The sequence below is a fragment of the Accipiter gentilis genome, chromosome 14, assembly GCF_929443795.1.
Source record: "Accipiter gentilis chromosome 14, bAccGen1.1, whole genome shotgun sequence".
Lineage (NCBI taxonomy): Eukaryota > Metazoa > Chordata > Aves > Accipitriformes > Accipitridae > Astur > Astur gentilis.
Window position 1 is genome coordinate 30,764,793 of NC_064893.1, and position 26,663 is coordinate 30,791,455.

Sequence of the window (26,663 nt, forward strand, 5' to 3'; positions counted from 1 at the left end):
GTAGGTTCTTTACAAGCATAAATGATTCTCTCAGTGAAACTGTGTTGCTTTGTACCAGCTGTGAACTTGGTCCCTACTGCTTAATGATCTTCCTTAGGGTCTCGAGGCGACTCCAAAAGATAACTCTTCTTTATATGCAGGAGGCTGTGAGGTCTTGTAGAAGCTTAGAAAACTGCTACATATTTAACAAAAGGGGCCATTAACAGCTTGTAATGGTGGGGTATATCCAGGAATTTCCTCAGTCCACAGAGGAGCTCTATTATTATTACCAGCATAAATGAGAGATGATGTTCTCACCATGTGGGTTGCGAGAGACGAAACCCAGCTGGTACTTTTGCTAAACACATTGAGCTCTGGAGTGCAAAGCTGTATAGAGACTTGATCCATCTAAAGAAAACTTTGGCAACAACAACACTGCCTGTCTTCACCAAAAGAGAAGTTGCATCTTTCTCAAATTTATGGACAAAGAAATTTAAGTGCTTCTGATTGCCAGTGCACCTGCTCCCCATATGCTTATGTGCTTCTTATTTCTTTCTTTTATGGATGCCCTGTAGCATCTTGGGGGTGTGGCTGAATTATTCCTCCAACTTTCCACTCATCTCTGGCGTTTCTGAATCCCTCCAGAGCAAAGAGACCACACATCTGCGCTAGGTACCGGGCGTACAGCAAATGCTTGTACACTGAGGTGGTGGTCCTGCGTGGGTGGGTGGAGAGGGGATGTCCCCATCCCAGCAGACGGAGCACCCCTGGGTACCTGAGGCTTCCCTGGTTTTGCAGGCTGCAGAGGGACGTGGGGTTGGCTCGGGGTGCAGGGTTGCTTCTGTGGTTTAGAGCACTGAGGTGCAAGATACGTGGCTACCTGGGGAAGAAGTTAGCATGCCTTGTAACCCTACCCCAGGGCAAAGTTCCCTATTGGCTTTAACTTTTTGTCATTTTGTCGCTTTTCATAAAATCGCTTCCGCAGTGATTTGCAGCGTGCAGTTTAGTTCTTGTCAATAGTTTGAGATTTTTAAAAATTTAAGGGGCTTTTGATTTGTTCCGCGCTCATCTCGGTGATGTGCTGAGCCTCCTCCTGAGCCGTAGAGCGGAGAGGACGAGCCCCGCGGGCACCCAGCCCCTCCGTGCTGCAGGGAGGGTTGGCACGGCAGCTCGCCGTCTCGCCATGCCGGCCTTGCCACAGACATGCGGGCAAGTCCTACACATGCCTTTATTTCCCTGGGCTGCCGTTCGTTAAGCTCAGCTCCAGCGGGGTTTCTAGGCAGCCCGTAAGGCCCTCCTGCGTTTATTTGACACGAACAGTGACTTCCACTTGATTCAATCACTGCTTCACTTGATCCACCATTTAATTTTATCAAAACTGTAGTAATCAAATCATTTGTACTAAAAACATTACAACTTCCACTTGTTTATTCTGATCAATTTTAATTCTTTAAGGCACAAGGGTTATTGGATAATTTGGTTATGAGATAACAAAACGCTATCATTAGATCTACAAGGAAAGGACAGAACACAAAAAAGAAAGTTAAAAAGATCCCAAGGAGTGCTCATAACAGAGAAAAAATACAATAAGACACTGTTATTTAGGAGCCGTGCTATGCACAATGAAAGCTAAGAAGCATCCTGCTGTTTGCGAGGGGAAAATATCAGTGGCGTGTTTCGGTTGAGACATTTCTGGCAATGAACTACACTGAAACAGGGAAGACAACAGAACTGGATGCGAGTGGATTTGCCTTTTTTGAGTGTTGACCCACGTGCATGAAGGCACGTCAGTGGTTGAGTTTTCCCTCTGTGCAATAAGCCTTCAAAAAACAAAGCCAGCAGAGTAAGAGGAGAGAAAAGATTTCCACTGCAGGTTGTTTCTCTGTTGCTTTGAGAAATAAAACACAATCTCCTGCTCCACCGATCCTTCTCATCCCTTGACCGTGCCACATCTCTCCCCTACAGGTCAATACTTTCATCTCCTTCGTGTTCCCCATGGTCGTCATTTCTGTGCTCAACACCATCATCGCCAACCAGCTCATGGTCATGTTCAAGCAGGCTGCCCAGGAAAACCAGGTCTGCACCATCGGCGGGCAGCAGACGATGCTCAGCATGTCCATGGAGCCCAGCCGCGTGCAGGCCTTGAAGCACGGCGTGAGGGTCCTACGTAAGTACTCACGTATTTTGGCATGGAACTGGCTAGAGGTGTCTAAGTAAATACGATTTGAAGAGTTATAGGTCGGAATTGGTAAAAGCTTTCACCCCAAACATATTTTAAATGAAAATTAGCTCTTTTTGGAAATCCAAATTGCTCTGAAATGCTTTGACATTTGCCAAAATTGTCCAATTTTTGTCTCAAAGCCCCAAACTTTGGAAAATAAGTTTCTTTGTTCTCTTGGTCTCTTTCCTTCCTCATCTATTTCTTGCTGAGACACCAAGAGTTTTTCTAGGGAATTTTACCGTTTATTTGCCACTGTTTTTCTTTTTCTCCCAGAGTCACTTTTCTGACTTCTAATCTTCCCTTAAAGGATAAAAAAAAAAAAATAATATAGAGAAAGGAAGCTAAAGAGATACTTGAGTATTATTTAATTAATTGTGCTCAATGGGGGAGAAGCTGATAAACGAAAATTTCAAATTTAAGGCAAAAATATATTTCACGTTCTGTGAAAGAGAAACAACTTGATAACATCAAGTTTTCTTGTTTCTTTTTCTATTTCTGGCCAGCTCCAGCCTGAACAGCTCTATTTTATCTGGTGCTGGCTTTAGGCTTTGAGTGTGACCAGGGGACTGATGTAGTTTTAAAACCAAACTTATTTCGTGTGCTTGTGTTTGAAGAGATCAGTTAGAGTGACACATATAGCACAGGGTACACAGCCCCACTGGCATTGCCCATGGTAAATCAGATGTGCAAATTCCTCTCAGCTGTTAGAAGCAGAGACTTTGGAAACCCGGTGTGGTGGTGGTTTCCTTCCCCTGCTCCCAAGGTAAAAGCAGGAGCTGCTCTGAAGATGTTCTCTGCTTCATTAGGGGTGTGTGGAAAATCAGTTTTGCCCTGAAGATACACACATAGGAAAAAAAGAGTTTCTTGCAGTCAATCAGAGCTTTAATTCAGATTTCATTTTTCTTCTCTCTCTCATTAAAAAAAATGGCCAAATGACTCAGATGATTGGAAAAAAAAAAAAAAGATTTTGGTTAATTCAGACTCTTCCTAGTGTTTCTCCTCTTCAAAATTCTGATAATAGCAAAACTGATCTGATAGCAAAACATTCCTCACGTAATGCCATACACCTGATGTTTTATATCATCCCAGAAATAACTCCACTGCACGCTTGAAAACCTGAAGCGAGAGAGCGGCAGGGGCAGTTGCTGGGTTGTCTGCAGTGAAAGAATTCCCCTGTTCCTGTCTTGCACATAACATATCCCCAAGTCAAGTGTTCAGCTCTGGGCTAAGGTGACTGTGATTATTGCCCTTCCTGGGGGCCAAATGTCTCACTATAAACTCAGCAGCGTTCCCAAGGGACACGTGTCCACCCTTCTGTGAGTTGTACTTTACCTTCTCCCACCAGATATTGCACCCAACGTTCTGCAGACTCTGACCCAGCTAATCACAATATCCAAACCCAGACATTTTTTGCCCCGAGGCAAATTAGTATGTAGCAGCAACGTAAAAAACCCGCTGCTTCTTATGGGATTTTTAACTACATTTTGCAGCCCTTTGAGGGCTGGCTATCTAAACATATTTCAGACAAATTCCCAAGCCCTGATCTGGAGAATACGTTCATCTATATTTCACATGCCATCAAGGGTTCACGTTTGCACATGCAATGTCTCAAACAACATTGATAGCTGGGAGCACAAGTGGCCATTTATGAACTGCTCAGGTAGGTATTCATAACTTCATGGAGGAACTAGGCAGAACTGTGATCTCCGTGGATGAAGACAGAAAGGGATTCAATTTTTTTGTATTCCTCCAACCAACCACATTTAGGGTAATCACAAATAATCCTTTTCTTTTGCCTTTGCTTGCTGATATGTAAATCTAAAGAACAGATCTGCTTACACACAGAGACTCTCTGAAAAGGCAAAACTAGCCCAGCATTTTAATGATTTAGTCAACAGCAACTTAAGCCTTGCATATATCGCTTTATTCCTTTTCTTTTTCTGCAGAGCTTTGGTTCAGATAAAGGTTAAATAAAAGATCCTGCACCCAGGAATTGAGCTGTACTGCAAAATACTGGATGGCTTAATTAAATAAGCTGAGGAAAAGACCACAGAATCTGGTAGCTTAAACTGACAGATGATAAAGCAAAAGCTGTTCAAAAATAGTACCCCCAAAAATCTAACAAAGGATGCTGGTACTGGTTTTAAACTGCGAGAGTCCTCGTGCACATTAGATGGTGAGAGTTTGTTAGCAGAAAGCTTTCTGACCGGTGCTTTTCATGGCAAAGCTCTTAGTAGCTGAAGCGCTTTGGCCAAGGCCACATTTCCAACAAGGAAAGAAATCCCTAGAGAAGGCACCAAGAACCTCCATGAGATTTTTCCAGCTATTTTTTCACGAGGGATGCTAGTCCCACGCCACAGGCAAGCTGCCACGTGCATCCCAGCTTCAAACACCACGCTGGGAAATGCCTACTGAGACAAAGGAGAGAAAACCCCAGAAGACATTAATTTCCCCGTAATTATCTTGTTGGGCTGTGTTTATTGACTGTCTCCGCGCCCCGATTAACCATCATCCATGAGGGGATAAGGAGCGAGCCTTGCTTCGGCACTGAGCCTGCAAGGATGGGGCCGTGCAAGTCCCTGGGTCCCCTGTTATCTTTTTCTTTTTCTCGACGTTTCTGCCTATTGCCATTAAGTGAGAAGCTGCCTTTTCTCACTTGCGCTACAACATCTCACACCTCCCTCTCTCCTTTTAGTATTGCATATTCTTTTAACATCAAGAAGAGAGAGCTCCTCATGAATAATAAGAGAGAGACCTAAATTTACACGTGCCCTTCTCTGGGCATTGCTCAGGGGTAGTGGAAAAACACCCCTCACCAACAGGTCCACATTTCCTCCGAGGCACTGAAAACGATAAGCTTAATTTTCTTCTTCTTCTTCCCCAGGCAAGTTTTTGCTTTTGTTATGCACTGCAAAAGCTGAGACAAGTTAGCAAAAGTGAGGGTTTCTGTCTGGAGCCTGAAATGGTGCAAAAGTGGGTCAGACGTGGCACCGTGGGCAGCGATGCACAGACATTACAGGCATCTCTGCAGCACCACCCCAGCAGCAGGACTGAGCTCCCTTCCCTCCTGGGAAGGCAATGAGAGAGCAGCCTCTTGCTTCTTTTCTGGACTGAGGAAGATCCAGCAAATAAGAAATCCACCATCAGTTTTGCCTGTGATTCACCACATCATGCACAAAAGCTTTTTTTATCTAGCAAGTGTGAGTGAAATCCTGCTTCATTTCATTTTTCAGATGCGCTTGATTACTGGAGGTGCTTGATTCACATTTACTTTTGTCACCTGTTCCTTGCAACTTTTCTTTTTTAATAAACCAGGCCTTGGAGCTGTCTGAAAAGTAGCAAAAAGTACACAGGGACGCACATGATTTATCCTCGGATCAATGGCAGCCAAAACCATGTACACCATCCGGGCTAGTTTATGGAAGAGGATAGGAAAAGAAAAATGACACTTGTCCACACTAATAAAACCGTTGGCTCGAAATCAGAGCTTCATGGGGGTCAAAGTATTTTCCATTTCCAAAAGTGAACTTTGGCTTGAAGTACAGAGAGCTTGGTTTTGTTTGAAGGGTGAAATGTTTCAGAACCTGTAAAACTAGTGCTCAGGAAAGCAATTTTTGCATTTAATGGTGTGCAGAGCTGTTGGGTGAGATCAGAGCAGCAAACACCTTCCTTCCTTCCTCCAGATCTACTGAGATTATGTATTTATTTACATTGAAATAGGAGCTAAAAGTAGTCAGGCGAACAGCTTCATTCAAAACATCCACAACAACATTTTCCTCCTCTTTGGTAGCATTTATGTATTTTCCTGGCTCTGTCTGACTTTGGTCATGTACAAAATAGTTAAGGAGATCAGGATCAAGGAATGTGTCAGCCCTGCTGCCTGGCAGCCACCTCATTAATTCATTAAGCATGTGATTTCTGATTGTAATTCCCTCTCTGCTGTCAGCGTTCACCAGGTGTGAGGATCCAAATTCAGAGCTCGAGGCGCTGGCAGCTTCCCAGCTCTTTTGTGAGGGTAACAGGGCAAGGTCTGCACCAGCGCTGCTGCTAAAAATACCTCCCGCCAAGAGATTTCATACCTGCCTTCATCCATCTGATATTCCTTCCATTTCTCCAATTGTAAACCACCTCCGATTTTTGTTATTATTCCTTGGCTATATTGTAGTGCTGGGAAATTGAGTCCCTTGGGTACTGCGTGATGCGTCATGGAAGGGTGAAGCTTCTCTGATTGCATAGCCTGATAGGCCAATCATGTGATAACATCCTAAATAAATCTGAAACACACATGTACACACGTACCCTTCAGAACAAGCAGCCTTCAGCAGGTAAAACCTCACGTACACTGCCCAGACCATTGCATGCTGTTCCCAGACACAGAGAGGCAATATCAATCTTCCCCATCTCAATCTCATACTTCCAAACAGCTGCTCAAAAATCAGGGCATATTTGAGCTTGGCTCAGGCTGAAAGCACCGTTTGGCCAAAATGTCTTCTCGAAAGGGGACAGTTTTGTGACACGGACTAATTGTCCCCGTCAATACACCAGCCTGGAGCCCATTCTCCTCCGAGGAGCCCTCAACACCTCCCCGACTGCCTGTCGGATCCGTTCCCACCGTGGATGGAAGGAAGGAGTTATTGAATGGCGCAGCTGAGCTCTGATAACCATGTTGAGACAAATTGATGGACATCGAGGGGAGACTTTGCATGTCCCTGGGTGGATGTTGGCTAAGCCTATTAAAATGTAATCAGTTCCAGGTAGCATTTGCTCTGTTACAGAAGCTGCTTAGTGAAAGCAATTATAAAGCACTTAGAGAGGTTTAACCAATTAAAAGAATATCCTTCAGTCTCCCACAGCTGGCTGGGTGATGCCGCAGTAAGATGCTTTTTAGGAGATGAAGTCAAACCATATTTTTTTACTGAACATCTAAGAATTTTTAGATTATGATTTTGGGGTCTCTGCATTTCTTCAAGTAATACGAGACAAAGGCCAAGTATTAATGAAATATCCATGTGGCTTGCATTTCATTAATTTGTGCATTACTAATTGCCCTTCTGAACAAACGTTTTGAAGAGTTCATTCATTTCTCTTCAGTGATGTTCCAAGTCCGAGCTGTCCGTTTCAGGAGAATATTTCTATAAGATTTAGTGTAACCCTCCCACAAACAGGAATAAGAAACAGCTAATACTTTGCAGCCACAATACACAGAAGAGCACCAGTCTGAAAATCTGCTCCTTAACCAGTCATATTTAATTTCCTTCATATTCTAAGGAAGTCAGATTTGTCCATGAATCAATTCTTTTGCAAGAAAGGAACTAAATTCATGGCAGTTTGTGTCCCTAATAAAAAGTCTGAGCAACTCCCAGTGGAGTTCAGCAAAACCCCCGTGACTTTAAGCATGAGTGGAAGCCGAGTTTAACAGCTGAAGCATCATATCGAAATTCAGGAGGATAAATTAGCTATATAACAGTTGTATACATTTCCCAGAGATGTTCGTACGTGTAGGTTTACCTTACAGCCTGCCAACTGACATAAAGAGAGCGGTATCGGAGCGCTCTATAAACACCCTCTGAGGAGCAGAAAGGGATGACGGCTGCACCTCTCGGGACACGGAGGCTCTTTTTTCTCCTCTCCCAAGACGTGTCCCTTCGCTGGCACTGCAGGTCCAGCTGGCAAGACATTTCGACTGGGATGCAGGCTCTCGTGGCTGCATCTCTGAAGAAAACTCTAGGGCTGGTCATGCGCAGCAAGCAGATTTTCCTGGTGTTAAACCCTGTCAATGTGAGTGTTTAAAAAGCTAACTGATGTGTTTTTAAACATAAGGTCTGGCCAGGGCCTGAGTCACTGCAGAAGCATGCAGTAAATACAGCCCCAGGGTCCCTCTGGGGAGCAGAAACCATTCTGGGAGGAACGAAGGACACGAGAAGCTGAAAACTGGAGGGGAAAGAAGACAGGGGCTGCAGAGGATGCCAGTTTGGGTTATACCTGACCTTACCAAATAGAAGGAGCCTTGAACCCGGTGAGGAGAAGACAGGAGCCCTTACCTATCCTTCAAAGGGGAAATTTTCTTTCTTTCTTCTTCCTTCCCCTCCAAACATCTGGACATCCCTGGGGGGGAAGGGCATGAATGGAGTTGAAATGGAATTAAGCAACTTCTTCTCTAATTTCCAAAAAAATAATTACCTTAGAAGGAAACTGGGGAAGAGACCCAAGTTTGCACTGGATCAGCAGTGATGTGCTGCTTTTTGGAGCCTGTTCTTGGGCTAGCTTTAACCTTCATTTTCTGCCTTGCTCCTTATGGATGAAACCGGCGCCAGTGTACAATTTAATCACTAGTGTGAGCGGGGACAGGAATTCACATCCATTTTCAAATTTGTCAGCTGAAGCCATTGAAAATCAGGACTAGAGAATACAGTCAGAGTAAAATACATTGGTTTTGCATGCCAAAAGGTTTTTCTATTCACTCTGCTGTCTCACTGCCATTAACAAAGGAGTATTTAGGGGAACATGGCTCCTTTCAAGCAAGATAGCATCTTCTACCCCTTAATCCAAAAAAGAGACACTCCTCCCGCAGTAGGAAAAAAAGAAAGAAAATGATACAAAAAGATAAAAAGCAGATCTCTGGCTGCTGGGAATGGAAATTAAGGAGTCAAATCTAATGTTTACACTGCTCAGTAATATGTGCAAGAGCACAGGGGGATTGTATCCAGCAAATGCTGCGTGTTTTCAGTGGTGTCTAAAGGAGCTGAGGGCTCCCCAGGCCCATTGCTATTCCCAGTTTCTCCTTCTTTGCTCTCCTGAGTACTACTGGTGCATACTGGTGGTCCCCAATCTCCGCTGGTTATCGACTTTTATGGAAATTCTTTCTTCTGCAACCTTGTGACCCAAATACCAGCATAAGCAGTTTTAATTTTACTAGGTTCATACCCACCCTCGCAGCTCCCGTAACCCCTAGTTTGGGGCCCACTGGTATAAATACTGCCTAGGACCTGTCACGTAGTGCCTCATGTTAATATAAACAGCGCTTCGAGGTTTAACTAGGCAGTGCCAGCTACATCTACACTTGGCCCAGCTCTTACCATCTCTCATATCAAATGGCACGGTGACACGTGCTCCCCTTTGGGAGAGATTCTCTTGTAACGCCATCAACTAAATAAGTATGTAAACCCCAGGGGTTTTGAATACACAAGGACTGTTTCTCCAGAAATCAGCGTTAATGCAGATCCCTGACATCAGCCCCATAACACTGTTATATACATTATTAGTACCAGCTGGAGCAAGCATTCCTTGGGCAGTGTTGGACACACACGGCTGCTGATGAGCTGAAATGTAGAAAAGGCTGAGAGGTGTTGTTCGGATGGGTCAGTACGTACCCAAACAGCTCCTGCCTTTGCTCAGAAATTACAAGAAGCTCTTCCCCAGCTGTGTGTGTTTCAGCTCTCCCTGAAACACATAGAAAAAGAAATAAGTTGGCCAAAATAATCTGAACAAAACTATCAGGGAAGGATGGATTTGAGCTTCTCTGGAGGCCTTAGCAACAGCGGAGATTAGAAGAGGGAGCAGCATCTCTTTTCTCCCTCTCCTGGAGAGAAAGGAGGAGAGGAGGAGGGATACCGAGGGCCACCCCGGAGCCACAGGGTTGTGACTCAGCATGACCCCATTGGGGATAGGAGAGCTAAAGAGAGGAGGAAAACACCAGCCAAATGCTTTGTACTGCAGCAGATCCCTGGGGTCCCGCAGCAGTTGCACGTTACCCATCGCTGTCCCGGTGCTCTGAGTCACGCTGAGCCTCAGATGGCCCCAGAAGAGGGATGGGGGGCTGAAAATCCCTCCCAAGTGTGGCTCCCGTGCTCAGTCAAACCAGCCACCGAGCACTCGCCGTGGTCCTTTTACGCATGATGTACTGCTCCATGCTCATGCTAACCCAACGTGAGTTTTCCGAGACGTTGACCCCGGAGAAGGGCTGTCTCCCAGCCTCAGCCACAGGATACACACGAGGTAAAATAAAATACTCAGTGAGACCTAATATAATTTAACTTCCAGGATTGCTTCCACATCCAGTTTAGTCTGAAAATCAAGACTGGCACAGTTTAAATCTTCTTTTGCACAATGAAAAAGATGTCACTCAAAATTTATGTTTCCCTCTGCAGGACTTCCTGCACGATAAACAAACAAGGGCTCGTCCTTCGCCGCTCCTCCTTCCTCTCTCCCCTTTTTCCTTGGGATACGGTTCAAATGGGCAGAGAATAGAGCCATTATAAGACAAAATAGAAAGCCACAGGATGCAATAATTCAGGTTTCAATACATGTTTATATTGGGAGTTTGATTTAGAAGGGAAACGGAGGCATAGCTCGGTGGAAGGATCATTCCCTGCATCCCCAGCACGCTGGCGTCGGCTTGCTCAGGTCCCCTCTCTGCTCCTCAGCCCTGGGCTAATCCACAGGTTTAGCACCTCATTTGCTCAAACGCAGGAAATATCAGGAGTTCATGGAGCAGCCCTGCTCCTACTAAAACCGCATTGAATTCATTAGAAGTGGGGGATGACTCTGGTTTATTTTTAGTTCAAAAAGTAGAGGCAGGGAATCTCCGACCTCACAAACACCATCCTGGAGAGTCACCCCCATCACGCGTTGGGTCGAATCCTTCCCCTGCAGTGCTCAGCTCCAGCAGGCTGACCTGCTCCATCTTACTCCACCAAAGAAACCCTTGTGTCAAGCGTCTGATGATGGAGAACATGTCCTGCGAGCTGTTAACAATGATAAAAAAAAAACATTTTGGCAGCCACTTTGCCCAGCATTTGTTTTACAACTCATCCGTTTCGATAAGCATGTGCTCAGGGAGGCACAAGACAGCAGCAAAAGGCACCAGGTATCTGGGAGAAAAGGACACTTTCATTCTGTATTAGACAAAAGTTAACACATTCCCGCGTTTCAGATTCATCCCTGGGGAGGGGACCCAACAGGGCAGGATTGCCACCCTAAATCTGCTTGATCCCTTGTATGATAAAATTGAAACATACGGATTAAGGGTGACAAATACAGGTCAGGGTCTCCTAATCTGTGCGGCAGAGGCTGGGGGCACAGAACCGCACAGCATGCTACCCAGCTGGGATTTCCAAATCAGACCATAAGTGTCTCCAATGCATTTAGCTACGTGTTTAATAGAGTTTTAATTGCAGAGTGATAGCATGTGATATTACAAAATTACCACAGATTACTTAATTGACTATTCCTTTGCTCAGCTCAAGCAGATATTTCTCCGAACATGTGTTTTTGCTGCTATAGATCCCTGCTTCCATATTATTTGGCACAGCATTGTCTGAGCAACAGAAGCAGAGATCTTTTACCAGGAGAAAACCACTTTCATTTAACGTGTTGGTAAATTTTAACAGGCAGATGTGCGAGACTCTTAAAATTGGCTGTAGAAAGAATCCAGATCCTGCCGTTCTTAAAGAGCTGCATGCAGGGGTGAGCAGCTGGGAAGTGCCAGTGCACGGAGGTTTCTGCAAAAATTATGATCTGCACGAATGCACTTGCGTCGGGAGCCATTTGGGAAGCTGCTTTCGCAGCCTGAAAAATCCAGCTAATCCTGTACAGGCGCTGGGAAAGCAGATGGACTGAAGCTGTGATGTTGGCTCATTCCCGTTGGCCCGGTGCTGATGGATGGAGGGGGAGAGGCTGGAGAGTATCGCTTCTCCTGTGGCCCCTGGGAGGCATCTCCTGAGAAGTCATGGGTGGACCGCCCCACGCAGGGCAAGCCAAAGGTCCATCCAACAGAGAAATTAATTTCTGGACATGGTCAAAAGCAGGTGCTCAGAAATGTGGAAGAGCGAGGCAGGCATCCAGCGCTCCCTCCGAGCTTTCCTGCTGGACCTTCCCACGTCTCCTGTGCCACAAGGCGTTTCGGGGCTGTCCCCAGCAAAGTCCCAGCAAAGGTCCTCAAGGCAGGATCAGAAACAGGTCAAATTCATTCACTTGATGGCGTCCGAAGAGCTGCAGGCTGTCTAGTGATGAATTACATCTGCAATCACAATGACCATATAGCAGCCAAAAACATTCAGATTGAAATCATGAAGTCACTTGGACGAGAGAATAAAAACAGAGCCTCTAGCTTTCTTTCCAAAACATGTCCCTTCAGTTGCCTAAAACTTTATTGAATAAATGGCTTTTGCAGCATTCCTGGAAGATGCTCTCATACACCATGCAGGCTGATGCTAAAAGAATATAACGGTCTCCATTGTTAGTTATGTGTTTAATAAAAGAGATAGCACACGGAGTTGAAGTGTGGCTGTGAGTACGGAGACGGACACCAGGAATTATTTAATTTCTGTACAAATTAGGCAGTGATCCTGCTAGTGGTGACACCCACAAAAACAGGGCACAGACACTTTCCCCCCTCGTTGTGTTACTGAAATCTCCCCTGTGCCTTTTGGCTGAGTAACAGTGATGGGGAGATGCAACCGCAGCCAGACTTGCTCCTCCTGGATCGTGTTTTTCAAGGGAAACACATCTTCTGCATATCTCCTCTATGAGCTGTGGCATAGGACCTGTGGGATGACAGCGTCTGGGTTTGGGACATTTCCACATAAATATTTGCAATCCCAAGGCAGAAGAAGAAGCAGTGCCTGCCTCCGTGTGCCAAATCCGCATTGCACTGGTGGTGCGTAGCTCCGTAAGAGAGCTTTGCTGCTTCCTAGCCCTTTACAGGTCACGTAAAGGACAAGAGTGATGCGGCCCTTATTCTCTGTAGAGTAAATTTGGGATGAAAAATTAACATAATTATTTTATTTAGCCTTGATTTTCTTCTTGTCTTTTATTGTGTTATGTTTTAACTGAGATTTCTTTATTTCCTGCTAGGATTCTGCCAGAATCCTGTCATTTCATACAGAGGTTGAAATGCATATTACAAAAGGAAATAAATCTTTCCCTTGATTGCCTGATATATCTACTTTTTAATCTAGATTGACGAAAGTACTCTACCAACCGCACTTTTATCCTTCAGAGTTGTTGGATTTTATTTTCCATTGTTTGATGTCCCTCGGCAGGAACCTGGAAAGGAAAAAAAAAACCCAAACCATACTGTCTTTCTCTGCTTATTCTTTAATTAGTCATTTTTATTATGGCAATGTCCAGACCCAAACGTCTTGTAATCACTGTCTCAGGTATTGCACAAATACAGAGCAAAAGGACAAGCCCTGCCACCAGAAAGCAGTTCCTGAGGCTATTTAATGATCCCCAGCATCGCGGGGACTGTGGCCAGCGGCTCCGTATAACAAACTAATGGTATTATAGTGTCCCTGGCTCCCTGTCTACCTGGATGAAAAACATACACTAACTGTCTCTGCCAGTACTTTGGACAAAATACCCAGTGCCACAAGGGCATGAAACAAAAGGACAGATGCAAATAGAGTTTCGTTTAAGCCAGTGCCTGAACTAGGCATCAGCAGTCCTTTATCTGTATCATACCTTCATAATGTCACTGCCCCCGTGCTTATTGCTATTTTCTATTATTTCTGTTATGCTTGTTTTTACAGACAGTTGCAGGCTGGTTGTCCCTCAGGGTTATTCATTCTTTGCACAACAGCAACAGAAGAACGAAGTGGGGCTTTAGGAAAACCGTTTACGGTGATAAACACCATACAGACAGGTCTCTCTCACCCCCCGAAGAAGAATCGCTCACGAAAAGTAATGAGCTCTTCTCGTACCTTGCAGGTGCTGTGGTGATCGCCTTCGTGGTCTGTTGGCTCCCTTATCACATACGGCGTCTCATGTTTTGCTATGTCCCCTCCAGTCACTGGACAGAGTGAGTCACGACACGGGGGACGAGCTCCCCCCCCCGCCAGGATGGGGTTGGGGGGGTCAGCCTAGAGCTGGGGCTGCCGGGGCAACCACCAGACTTGGGGATGGAAGCAGGAAAGTGGGAGCAAAGACGTTCTCCGCGCGAGGGTTGAAAGCCTCAGCCTCCTAATTGTTGTTTTGGTTTTTTCTTTTGGATTTCTTACCGTGTTTGCCAGCCAAATTAAGTCCTAGTTTTATCGCCTACGTCCCCCAGACGTGGGTGAAGGAAGCATTAGCGTGAACCGAAACGCATCAGCTTGCCCTTCCTTCTGCTGTGGCTGCGACCACAGAATCGCCGCCCTTAACAACGGCGATGGATGTTCAGTTGACAGTCCTTGATGAAACGACATTTGGACGGTGGGGGGGTTATACATCCGAAGTGGATTGCTGTCTCCGTGGCGGAGATATCGATCACCGGCCCTAAGACAGAGCAGCTCACGTTAAGGCACAAATTAGCTCCACGACGTCACATTTCCTTAGTGACGGGAGAGATTACACAGGTGGGGAAACAACCGCGCTGCTTACGGAGTCTGGGGCAGGTTATTTACTGGGTTTTGCAAGAAGTGGTTCAAAATTAAGTATTAGCATTTGCTGCTGATTAGAAAATGTCCAGATTCTCAGAGAATTTAGGATAATTGCACGCCTACGCCGAATGCACGTGCGCTGTTCGCAGATGTGCAAGAGCCCACAAACAGCTCCGTGCAGCCTTTCTGCCACGTCAGGCCAGGTTCCTCGGCAAAGCAGCCACAGAACAGATTATTAATTTTAAATATGCGATTAAACATTAATGCTGTCTGGGGGTATACACCCAGGTAGCCTGAGACACCATGAGATGTGCTCAGTGAAAAATGTATCTTTCTTCCCATGGTGTTATGTCCCTCTTCTCTCTGGGACTGGGTCTGTTTCCTGCAATGAACAGGAAAAGAAAAAAAAATCTACAATAACAAAAAGCAGAGCAACTATGAGACATTAAAATTTCATAAACTCCAAGCACAAAAAACAGTAATTTACGATATAGCAGTCTACTGAATGGAATTGTACATCCATCCGTAGCAAAACCCAAACCCTATCTTCAATCATGAAAACAGAGCTCTAGGCACACACTGGGACAAACTGTTGTTTCTTGTTTGCTTTCCTATATGAAAAGCACTTAAAGCAGCAATCAATTATGTAATGACTGCATTTGCTTTGAGCAAGAGGGGTAGAGAAGTCTGTCTGCAGTTAGTGTGAATTTATGCATTGTGGTTGCATTCCCATATTTTTTTTCTTCTTTTAAAAGCCATGAGCCATTTTAGGAAAACACTGAATTTACAGGCATATTATGAATGGTGAACTATCAGCATGGTAGCTAATCAAGACCTTGCAGCAGCTTGATGTGTGCATTTATAAATGCACGTGCCTGCCCCTGAAGAAGATAAATTTTTGCTATATTAATTCTTCACAACTATATAGAGAAACTCTGCTTGCAAGAGCCGGATGGGCCAGCAGTACTTGGCAGTGCTGAAGGGGTGTGGAGGGATTGATGATGTACTCCAGCACACGTCTATTTATCTTTTGTTAGACAGTGCTCAGACTAACAAAAAGGTCTGCAGCTTCCACTGAGATAAATGATCCTGGGGAACATCTTCCTGAAAATGAGACCCGCGTTGTTTATAAATGCTTTACCAGCTCAGAGCTGTTGGTCTCACTTGTCCCAAGGAAAGATATTTCCAAAAGAAAAAAAACAACTAAGTGTTTTCAATCAATTCTAATAGAAAACATTATATACTGATGGTCAGGATATGTTTCAAAAGCATGCTGTCGTCAACTTGTCCCCACAATAGAGACTGTTATCCCAGATTACAGACGACTCCCAACCCAGAGACGCATTGAATGAGCTGATGCAGCTCTCACTGCTGGGGGGAGGAGAGACCTGCATCTGTTACTGGATCTTGGCTCTTCTGCAGGCTCTGTAGACCAGAACTGCAGCCAGAAAAGTCAAGCTAATGTATATGCATGACACAGAAGCAAATTTCCATCTGGCGTCTCAGTTTCACACATGTCTATTTTCAAAGACAAAATGAACGCACGAGGTAAGTATCACATGGGCACCCAGGGCATACGTAAGTTTCTAACTGCTAGTGACTGAGGCAAGACTTTTGTAGAGGCGTTTGACCTACGTTTGGCCAGTCCCAGTTGAAAACATAGATATTTTCCCGGTGGCTTATGCACTGACTCCCACTGGTAAGCTCACGTCCCCAGTCAAGAAAGGTTAGCTGAAAAAACAGCTCATGTTTTTCTCACCCTCGCGACTTTGAATTATTTCAGTTCTCCGCATTCTATTTAGATTTTTTGTCTTTTGTCTGTTCTTCCAGTTTCCTTTTCAACTTCTACCACTACTTCTACATGCTGACAAATGTCCTCTTCTACGTGAGTTCAGCAATCAACCCCATCCTCTACAACCTGGTGTCTGCAAACTTCCGACAGATCTTCCTCTCTACACTCACACTCCTGTGCCTGCCATGGAGGAAGAAGAAGAAACGACTGGCCTTCACCAGGAAATCCAACAGCATCTCCAGCAACCACACATTTTCCAGCCAGGTCACAAGGGAAACTACATACTGAAGCCAAAGGAGGAAGGGAAATGCATTTCATCGTGGAGACAAAACTTGGGAGAGGCCTCTGTGACTTTCATGCATGGTCTCCAAATTCATGTAACACAAATGTGTTTAGCAAAGTCATTTTTGTGGGCAAAATAGGCTTCATTCTGCCAGTAACTTCGAGGTTATTTTAAAGCATTGGCCTTGCCTCTTGTGAGTAATGTCTACACGTTTTGTAACTTCAGTCTGGCATAAATCCAAGTGCAGTGTTGACTGGGAAGCCAAAATATGTTAAACTTAGGCAAAATCATACTGCATTTCATCCTTTTCTCAATGCAGAGATGCCATGTTCACATCCAAGGGTTTGAGTTCACGTCTCTCGGTGGCACCGAGCAGAGAGTCTGATGAGGAGAAAGTAGTTTTGAACAGAAAGGGATGTTTTCAGAGAGCAGACATGCTCATCTATGGGATGTTCAATGAACGAGAAGTGAAAACTCAGGGAGCCAGGTGGTTATTTTTGAAATATATCTAAATTATTATTAATATGACCTAGGTGCTCGAGAGAGCCGCTCTGGCTCCTTGAAATTAAATAACAACAGATGATGCCTTACCTAGATTGGGGTGGCTGTGGCCTGGGGGAGTGGGGGTCATCTTTCACTTTAGGGCACATATAGTGCCTGGCACAGTGAACCCCCTCTCTTGCCAGTATTGGTACCGCAACACCAATAAATAAAGGCTCTGGGAAAGTCAAGAATGCAGAAACTGTGCCCAGCTGGAGTGCTGAAAACAAACAGAAATTGAAAATCTTACTGTTGCCATACAGCCAAATCCTGGTTTTCATCGGGAAGAACAGTTAGCTGGCCTGCATTAAAACGTGAGAAAACTCCAGGCTCATGAGGGCTCCAAGGCTGCTGAGATAAGAGCAACCTGCCCCAATTCTGTGGGACCTTCAGATTTTTCCCATTCTTAATCCAATTTTACTCGTTTCCTCACCATTTTCAGAAGGCTGATGTCTCATAGGTTGTATCAGTTGTAGGCAGCAGGGCCTCTTGTTGTACCTTTTCTTATTTCTTTTTGCTACCAGACCTGTTGGCACACTGATCTGCACAGACAAACCTTCAAATGGTGCAAATGAAGAACAGAAGAAGGTCTAAACTGAGGAGTCTTAGCTCTAAACCAACTTTCTTTTAACAAGCCAGAGGAACAGAAGCAAGACCTGAAGATTCTCTTTGAAATTTCTCATCTGGCCAGGATAGGTAGTGTGTGAGCTTTTCTCCCATATGGTTCCACCTTTAACAGCCCACTATGGGATGCAGCAAATTGCTCCAGATCCTTTAGCACCAGAAATCACAGGTCTCTGGGACAAGCTAAAGGGCTTTCCCTGCTGTCACATCACCAGATGGTGACCTGCACGAACCTGGAACCAACCAGTCGCCCTGTGCACCCTCTGCTGGGATTTTGCTGGTGGTGACCTTGCGTCCCCTTTCACACCACACTTCATTAGGAGGGCAGCGCTCGCCTCTTCATGATGACAAACTAGAAGAGTCACTTGGCCCATACCCTGTCACTCTTCAACTAACAAGCACCCTTGGTACCTAACAGAAGCCTCAGTGCTGGAGATGGAGATCTGGCCCCACTGAACTGTCACACAGTGATGGAGACCAGTTACTGATCTACTGGGTGGACCTTCTCCTGCTACAAATGTGGTATCTCGTGGGTGAGTCCCTGTTGGGCTCAGGGCATAAAGAAAACACCTGTGGGGCATTTGCTGTGAGTTGTGAGTGATGGCTATCTACTTCTGAGGCATTTATAACCTGGCAGTTGTACAGAGCTAGCTACCGTGGTAGACCTGGCTACCACCAGCCATGACCTCCGACCGCACCTACCAGGGATGGGAGATTATTTTAATGCCTAGTACAGAACCACTCCAAAAGAAAGGGCTCAAAATAGAAATCAGTGGGGCTTTAGTTTCTTCTGATTCAGCCAAACTGCAAGCTCTGTTCTGTCATGCCTTCTTTTAATTTCTTGGGCAGGTTGTACCAAACAGAGGACAGAGATTATATTTGACAAAGCACTTTCGTTGCTCATGCACAGTTGACTCCTCTTTGGCAAGAAAAACAGGTAATGGCACAGAAAATAAAACAAAAGAAAAAAAGAGATTGATCTCTTTGGAAGGAGATCTGGGAGAAACCAGCAAATGTTATCTCTGTGTGTGTGTTAGAAATGGCTTGGGCAGACTGGAAGAAAAACCTCTAGAAGACCTGTACTTACTGCCCTGTGGGAAAGTCCAGGTATGCTAAGCAGAGGAAGAGGAGTCTTAATGTCACACAATTAACATTGGCCTTCCAGGCAAAACACTTTAAATGTTTCTGGAGAGGACCCAAATTTTTTAACTTCACCTCTAAATAGAGTCAACAGCTGGGAGGTGGTTTCTGAAACCTCCCACAGAAGCTGTAATTGTGTGTCGCTTTGACTTTCACTAGGAATTAACACCCTGCGTGTCTCAGTTGCTTTTGAAACGTTAAACATTATTAATATACTTGTTCAACACCAACCTGCTGAAATGTGCTTAATTATCTTAGAACACACTGTACAAAAATTGTTGTTTCACATAAAATGCTTGGCTTAGATTTTCATTACTGAGCTACACTGGCAGGTTACAGAATATTTGATCACAGCTCAGAGAAACTGGTAGGTTTATTTTTTGGTTTGACATGAAAATGGGAACAAGCTGGAGTAAAAACGGTCTTATTGTAAACTCCGTCCGCAACGTTTGCTGGGCCACTTCAGTCCTGAAGAGCTGACCGTTTGGGGGGATTTATCCAGGCAGTTTGCTGGCTTCTACAGCTCTGTTCCTGCAGCTTAACATGGGAGCAGACCTGAGTCTGTGGCCTTAATCTGAGATTGCAGCTCAAAGCTACCTCTTCCACTGGCCAAATCTGACTACCTTGAGCTGAGAAGTGTAAATTGCAGCTGATTTCATCCTCTCTCCCCTCCTCACCTAGTTTTGCTATATTCGACCTGGAGATTTAGTTCCCTTGAGCTCAAAGTGAAGATAACTCACTGTGAGACCCCACAGTTCTATAAAGGAAAGCATGATACTGCCCAGTGTATACCAGAAAAAGGGTTCTTTCCATTCCTTTTAACAACGGTTGAACTACTAACCCAAGAAGGTTTAGCTTTAAACCTAATCGAGTGTAAGTGGCTTTTGCCATTAGAAAAAATGCATATTCCCATCCTTCGTATTCCTGTCTTGTCTGAACTCTCTGCTGGGGCAGAGAGGTGAGCGTTGGTGCGGCATGCTGTTAATCTATGCAAATTTCCTATAAGTGTTTTGAACTGTTTGTTTTGACTGAAAAAAAAAATCTGTAGAACCCACAGATGTGAAGTGCTGCCAGATGGATTCTGAGAAATTCCCATCTGAAGAGAGTCTATCAAGTGACCTCTTCAAATATTATTTTGAGGTTTCCTTTCTCTTTACAGCGTTCTTGTCAGGGCCATCCATTTGGCAGCGTGTGAAATCAGATTTACCAAGTCATTACGCTATTTGGAAATTTCCCCCAGACAGGACTTTCTCACCAGAGGCCCAGTACACGTCAGCATTTCAACGCTCTGCTGCGCTTGTCTTCTTTGTAAAGTGCATGAGACCTCACTTCAGCGACTGCACCTGTAAAGGAGAAAGCTAAATGGAAAAGTCGGTGAGGAGGGTTAGCAGGACACGTGCTGAAAACATGACAGTTAGCGGGACCTTTTTTGCATTTATAGCATCAAACATTTAGTGGAATAAAAACCCAGGTGTTGCTGTAGACAGCTTGTGTGGCAGGTTTGAACCCACCGCCTGCGCGGGTGCTGTCGCTACCTGCTCTCGGGGAAGGACAGACGTCCACACGGCTGGAGCTTTCCTGTGCAACGCCTTGAGTGTTAGTCTGGTATCTTCTTGGTTGTGTTGTTTGGTAGCTGCTCAAACAAAGCTGTATCTGCTAGAGCTCTGTCTGGTTCTTAACGTTACGGCTCAACAAGTTCTTCTGTTCTCAGTCTGGACTCATTTAGGACGAAACCAGAAATCGCTAATCTAAAATTTCATGATGCTGTGTCCTGGCTTTGTGATCAAGAGTCCTTCCCCAGCCGTGCCACCTGATAGTCCTGCACATACCGTATTTGTGGCAAATATTTTTTGAAGTGCACCTTTTTTTTTTTTTTTTTCTGAAATACAAAATGTTAATGTGCTTTATTTTCTGTGGCCTGTTGCGCAATGGGAAAAAAAATGAATGTTAAAAGTGTGTCAGTGTCTCCCTTGTAATATTTTCTGTGACAAACGGCAGGAAGCGGGTGTGAAATCCTTTTGTGTAGCAATGGGAAACACTCTTTCAATGTAACATGCTATTATTGATACTGTATTTCTTGATCAAACTGTAATGAAATGGTTACTTCCTGATATAGCCTTTGTACTGTCTGGTATTTTATTTTATTTTGTCATTTATGGATCCTAAGAAATAAATATCCAAATTTAAGGCTTGGGCGGGTCATGCTTGAAATGGCAGCTGTGCCTTTATCATACAGCCTGCTCACCAGCACAGGCTGGCTGGCTGTGGGCTAAACCGCTGAAATCCCATCGACCTTGAACTGACCTTTGCACCCCCTCTGCAGAAGGGTCCCGAGCATTCCTCTCCCACCGACTCTTCGGCACAAACGCAGCATCCAAACGCCAGCTGCTGCTACCATCTGCAAGTCGGCGAACAAACCAGAGAAAAGACTAGCTAGGTTTGACGAAAGTTCCCATCGGTGAAGTTTGCCCTGATAAATCCCTCCTGAGACCTGGAAAAACCAAAAGGGCTCCGTGCTGGTTTACAGTCCCGCTGTGCTGTTAGGAGCAAGCAACCGAGAGCATCCAGCTCCCTTTGGCTGTGGCACGCACAAGCCTGAAGTGTGGGAGTGGAGATCTTCTGGGCTTCAAGAAAGACCTGTGCTGCACAGAGGGCAGCTGCTGTTTGAGATCCAGGTAGCACTACAGGAGTCTGGCTGTTTTCTGAACTCCTGCCTTGCTTGTCTTGCCTGCTTGCTTTCCCCTGTTGCAGGGCAAATGTTAAAAACCTTGTATCTTGGCCGTTATTTCTGCAGCAGCTTTGCCCGGAAAACTGAGCAGATCAGGGCTTTATTGCACTGGGAGCTGTAGGTACACAGCGAAGGAGACAGCCCTCACCCTGGAGAACTTGTTGCTGAAAAACAAAACAGGTTTACTGTGCCTTAACAGTGAGATTTCCCTTCTACCTTCCCCGCTCTTGCACGACCCGCTCCCTCCCTGGCATCCGTTTTTCTAACACAGAGGTAATTTTGTGGGAACAGAGTACTTGGGTATCGCCCGCTATATTAAAGTGTCTTTACACTTAATGAGCAAAAATCAGTCACTTCCATTCTCCTTGCAGCTCCTGGTTAAAGTTCTGTTGTGAAATAGCTCAGCTGAGCCCCAAGAAAATCCACAAGATCTTCATAGTTTTTATCCACTCAACCCTATTGTTTAGATTTCTGGCAGACAGAAAGGTTGCTTGGAAAGCAGCAACAAAATAAAATTTAAATATTTGGGATCGTTCATGCCTGGAAAATTCATCTTCTAAAACCTAGCTGACATGCACTGCGTCTCTGAAAGCATTTTGGTGCTGCTTTCAGATGAGAAGAGCAGGAGCCTCTATTGTCCCTACACCATCAATTATTAAAGAATCAAATAATTTATTTTATGGATCCTTTTATTTGGTGTTCAGCCTTGCTCTGTTAAAAGGTGTATTTTCAGTCTGCTGCCTAAGGAGCTGCAGTTCATGTCTTCAGCAGTGAAAATCCACAACACATGGCAATGTCTTTGTTTTCTGGCTGCAGGAGATTTTTGTGTAGGGCAGGATGCTCCCAGCGGAGCCTCCGTTGCTTATGCAGAAATCCAGACCACGTTCAAGCTGCAGTGAAAAACATTGCCTTCAGCTCGTGACTGCTCTAGCTCAGGGCTGACTCCTTGAAAAAGTAAAACTCCCGGGAACCAGAGCTCCTCACTCCTCCCATACAACCCTCCCACCCAACGTCACGCAATCGGGCATCTCATCACACCCCACCAACGTAGAGGAAAACAAAAGGCTGTGGGGAGTCCATTAATTTCTTTTTTCTTTTAGAAAAGCACAAGGACTGTGTCTCGAGCAATGAGGGATGTTTCAATTTGGCCCGTATTTCTCCTTTCAATTATAAAAGTAATTTTGATAGTTCACAAGAGGAAAATTTCAGGCGCCTTTTGAAACAAACGTTACATTCTAGTAAATGGCTTCATAAAACTTAATAAACATCCATCCAGAAGTTAATTTATTTAAAATGTCTTTAAATCCTCCTCTGCCTTATTGAAGTAGATCAGGTCGGAGTATATCCATGAGGGTATTTAAGCAATAAGGCAGCGCATCCTGGTTATTATTACAGGTCTCCTGTGGGCTGTGCAGTAGGAAGCTGAGCGTAAAGTGACTTTGGGCACTCAAGTGCAAAACCCCTCGAGAAGTACACGAGCACAGACGTGGCCCCGAGTTCTGTGGGGTGGCTGAACCAAAGTGCTGGGGTTGGTTACCGGTGAAAAAATTCCACGCAGGGCGAGCAGACGGCAGGCAGCCCAGGCTCCGTCGGCTGCCAGCCCAGCCCTGGGCTCGCTCAGCCAAATGCCATGGGGAAAAGGATGGTGATAGAAAGTTTAGGACAGGTCAGCTGAGCCCACCAGGGGCTGTAGCTGCTAAAGAGAAAGAAACCACAATTGTTTCATCCTTGAAGACAGGCTTACTGAAAGCAAAGTAAGTGGGAAGCGCCAAAAAAACTTAAATGAAATGTAAACATCTCAGAGATGGCCAGAATATCATCACAAGTGTGAGTACAACAGCCACACATTTACGCGTGCATACCCGCACTATAAATTTTTGGTCTCTCCAGTGGGGAGCTCTTCCTCCTTCTTGAAAGTACTGGCTGGCTTGGCTGGTTTGTACCACCGGTGACATGATATTTACTTACACTTGGCTGCTTCTCTATGAAATCCTGAAGAAACGGGAAGCAAAATCCTTCACCCATTTAATGCAACGATGTAAAACCACCTTGTAAAGCAGTAACGGTCCACTCTGTCTGCTTTCACACTGCTGCTGCTCCGCTGGGCACTGCTGAGACGTCTCAGCTTTGTTGTAAACTGAAGTTACATAAAGGAATGATTACGAACACGCAGCCTTGAAGATCTGCTTCAAGACCTGCGAAGGTACAGAGAGAATAAAGAACTCCTCTCTTGTGAGTAATAGTAGTATCTCGGATGGACAATTTCATCCTCCCTCATCTTGATGAAATGCAGCATGAAGATGAAAGGACAGACACACCGTATTTTGCCATTGCATTAGCTTCAGTCACATTAAGGGCTGAAGCAGTTAGCCTGGATTTCTTTGTTCCTTTCTTCTGCTTCTCCTTTCTCCTCTCTTTGGAAGCTGCTCAGTAGGTATGTCCAACACTTCTGCAATGCAGCTTTCAGCCTCAGGCACTGCCGTAACACAGTATAATTAATCAGGGGGTCTGACTGATCTAGTTCTCATCACTGCTCCTTAACTATGTAATCTCAAATGAAAACATCACATACTACTTTTTCTTTATAAATGTCTCAGGGCTGAGCGGGCATCAACACTGGGTCACGCAGGTCTGTGGTCCGTCTCCCTGCCGAAGACAAATATGAAAGGGAAGAGCCCCAGGGCCAGAGCTACAAAGGAGGTTTGTAAAACTCCTGTTTTTCCAGAAATGCATGAAGGGAAAGCTGCTGCACAGCCAAGCTGGCATTAGTGTAGTAGGTACGCTGAATAACTGGAGTGTGGGTTGCACACCGTGATACTCACTCCTCTGAAATCACATTTGTTGTGGAATAGCCCCCCCCCGGGCTCAGGTGGAGAGCAAACACTCGGCCACGTCGGCCACCCTGTACCTGCGTGCTGTACGCGGTCACTTGTGGACTCGCCGGCACCCCAACATTTCGTGAACATAATTGAGATGTAATAGCCATCGTTATCAAGTTTCAATAGTGTTAGCACACTGGTAACAACCCAGCACACTCCATACCTTCGTCGCTGCAAGGGTGCTCTTGTTTTATGGTATGGATTTCAGGCACAGAGAACTTAAGGGATTGACTCAAGGACTGTAATGAAATCTTCCTGTAGACCAGAGATTGAAACCCCAGTGTTTCCAGCACAGTCAACTCTGATTCATCTTTCCCTTCATTCGACATAAGCAGGTAGTCCATGAGCTATTTTAAACCTCCATTCCAAGACACGTATTAGCAAAACATGCCAACATTCAACCGTTTAAAAGCAACTTCTCACTGGTTGTCAGCAACATCAACAACCTTGGCATAGCACTTGGCAGCTTTCAAAGTGTTCTTGATGGTGCTGTTATCCTTGGAGTCTGCTTCATACAGATTGCAGGAGAAGGTGAAGCATTGTGTTCTGAATTTTAAAAATACCTAAACAGGAACAAACTCCATTAAATGGGAATGACCTTAGCAGTGCCATGGAGAACTATAATGAAATCTGTGACACCTGACATTTTCAATGTTCTAGTTCTTCTGTCCACTTAAAAAGCAGCTACAACTGTCAACGGCATATTTAGTACAGCTCCCACACAGAGTATGCGTTCTTACAAAGTTCCACATTACTGCAATAAATCATTTTCGTCTTCCTTCAGACTGGCAACTGGGATAGGATTAATTTCTCTTTACCATCCTCGCAAGCATGAAATTAAATTTTTCGTGACCATCCCAGAAAAACACCTTATGTAGCCAATGGTGTTTCCTGACTCAGAGCTTGAGACTTACCCCTCTCCTTCCTCTGGGCTTGATCTGGCTTAGGACAAGCAAAAGGTACAGGGATTTTAAACCTGGTCACCAATGACACCAAAGCAAGGCAGCCAGACTGGTTAACTTTCTTGCCCAGGGAAGTGAGCATCGTTCCCAGGGAGGGCTGATCTAGCAAGACAGGTTAACACAAGCCTATAGGCTTTTGAAATGAAAGAAAATACAAATTTGGGAAGCATTTGTGAGCCTAGATGAAGGCCCACCTGCACAACTGGTATAAATGAGTTCGCATCTGCAAAGAAACCCAGTTTGTGTTTTCAAGTGACCCAGTCCAGCTTTGTTTGTTTCTCTCTTCTGAGGCTTTTTTAAAAAATATCATTTAGCAGGGGACAAATGAAGCAGTTCATTATGTTAGCAGCTTCACAGCCAATCCCAAATGCCAGAGGTGCTGATCAGATTAAAACAGAAATCACAGTTCGTGCCTTGTGTCTGAAAGCAACAAAGACTCCGGTCCTGATTTTGATTGAATATAGAGCGATATCTCTTGCTTATTGTATATATTGCAATGGCAAGGAGGGAGAGCATTTATCACAGCATGCCTCAGTGGTTTTTAATATACTGTTTATCATATGGTGCTCACTGGTATTCACAAAACAGCCTTGCAGATTCCACTTTCTATCTTAATAAGTTTTCATCGACTTTGGGAGACAGAGAAAAATACATGTTCCCATCCTGCCACTCTCACTCCATTTATATGCCATTAAAACCAGCTGCTCATCGGAGAGCAATGTCCTGGGCTTAGTAGAGCTAACTGGTAGAAATCCTTCTCCCCCCTGCCCTAGGGTGACACTATCTCTGTGAGATCAGCCACGGTGTTATAATCTGATTCCTGGGGAAGAAGCACTGTCTTCTGCTGGGAAAATATTTAATCAGTAAGGTTGAGGAAGAATAGGTGTAAGTGTGAGTGGCAGCTTTATACCTGCAGTGAACAGGAAAGCCAAAGCTACCCATAGATGAACGCTAAAAATAGAAATTGTGGAGGGCTATCTTTGCTCCACTCATCAGTCTGGAAGGCAAATGCAAAATTAATGAACTTCTCTAAAGGGAGGCAGAGGCAGAAAAGGTTTCTGCGGGGAGAAGATCTTGCTTTGTTTGGCCCCCTGTTGAAAGGCACGCCAACCCAAAAGCTACTGACTTTACAATGCTCAGCTTTGAGGAAGATTGT

General features: G+C 44.9%; 1 protein-coding gene across 1 annotated transcript in view; it reads left to right on the forward strand.

The window, feature by feature from the left end:
• Positions 1 to 21,053, forward strand: part of NTSR1 (neurotensin receptor 1) — a 63,576-nt gene extending 42,523 nt beyond the window's left edge. Inside the window, exons 2-4 of the mRNA XM_049817128.1 lie at positions 1,945 to 2,146; positions 13,910 to 14,000; positions 16,390 to 21,053. Of these exons, the coding sequence (XP_049673085.1) occupies positions 1,945 to 2,146; positions 13,910 to 14,000; positions 16,390 to 16,639 (543 nt within the window). The 3' untranslated portion in view covers positions 16,640 to 21,053. The remainder of the gene's footprint in view (positions 1 to 1,944; positions 2,147 to 13,909; positions 14,001 to 16,389) is intronic.
• Positions 21,054 to 26,663: the final 5,610 nt, after the last annotated feature.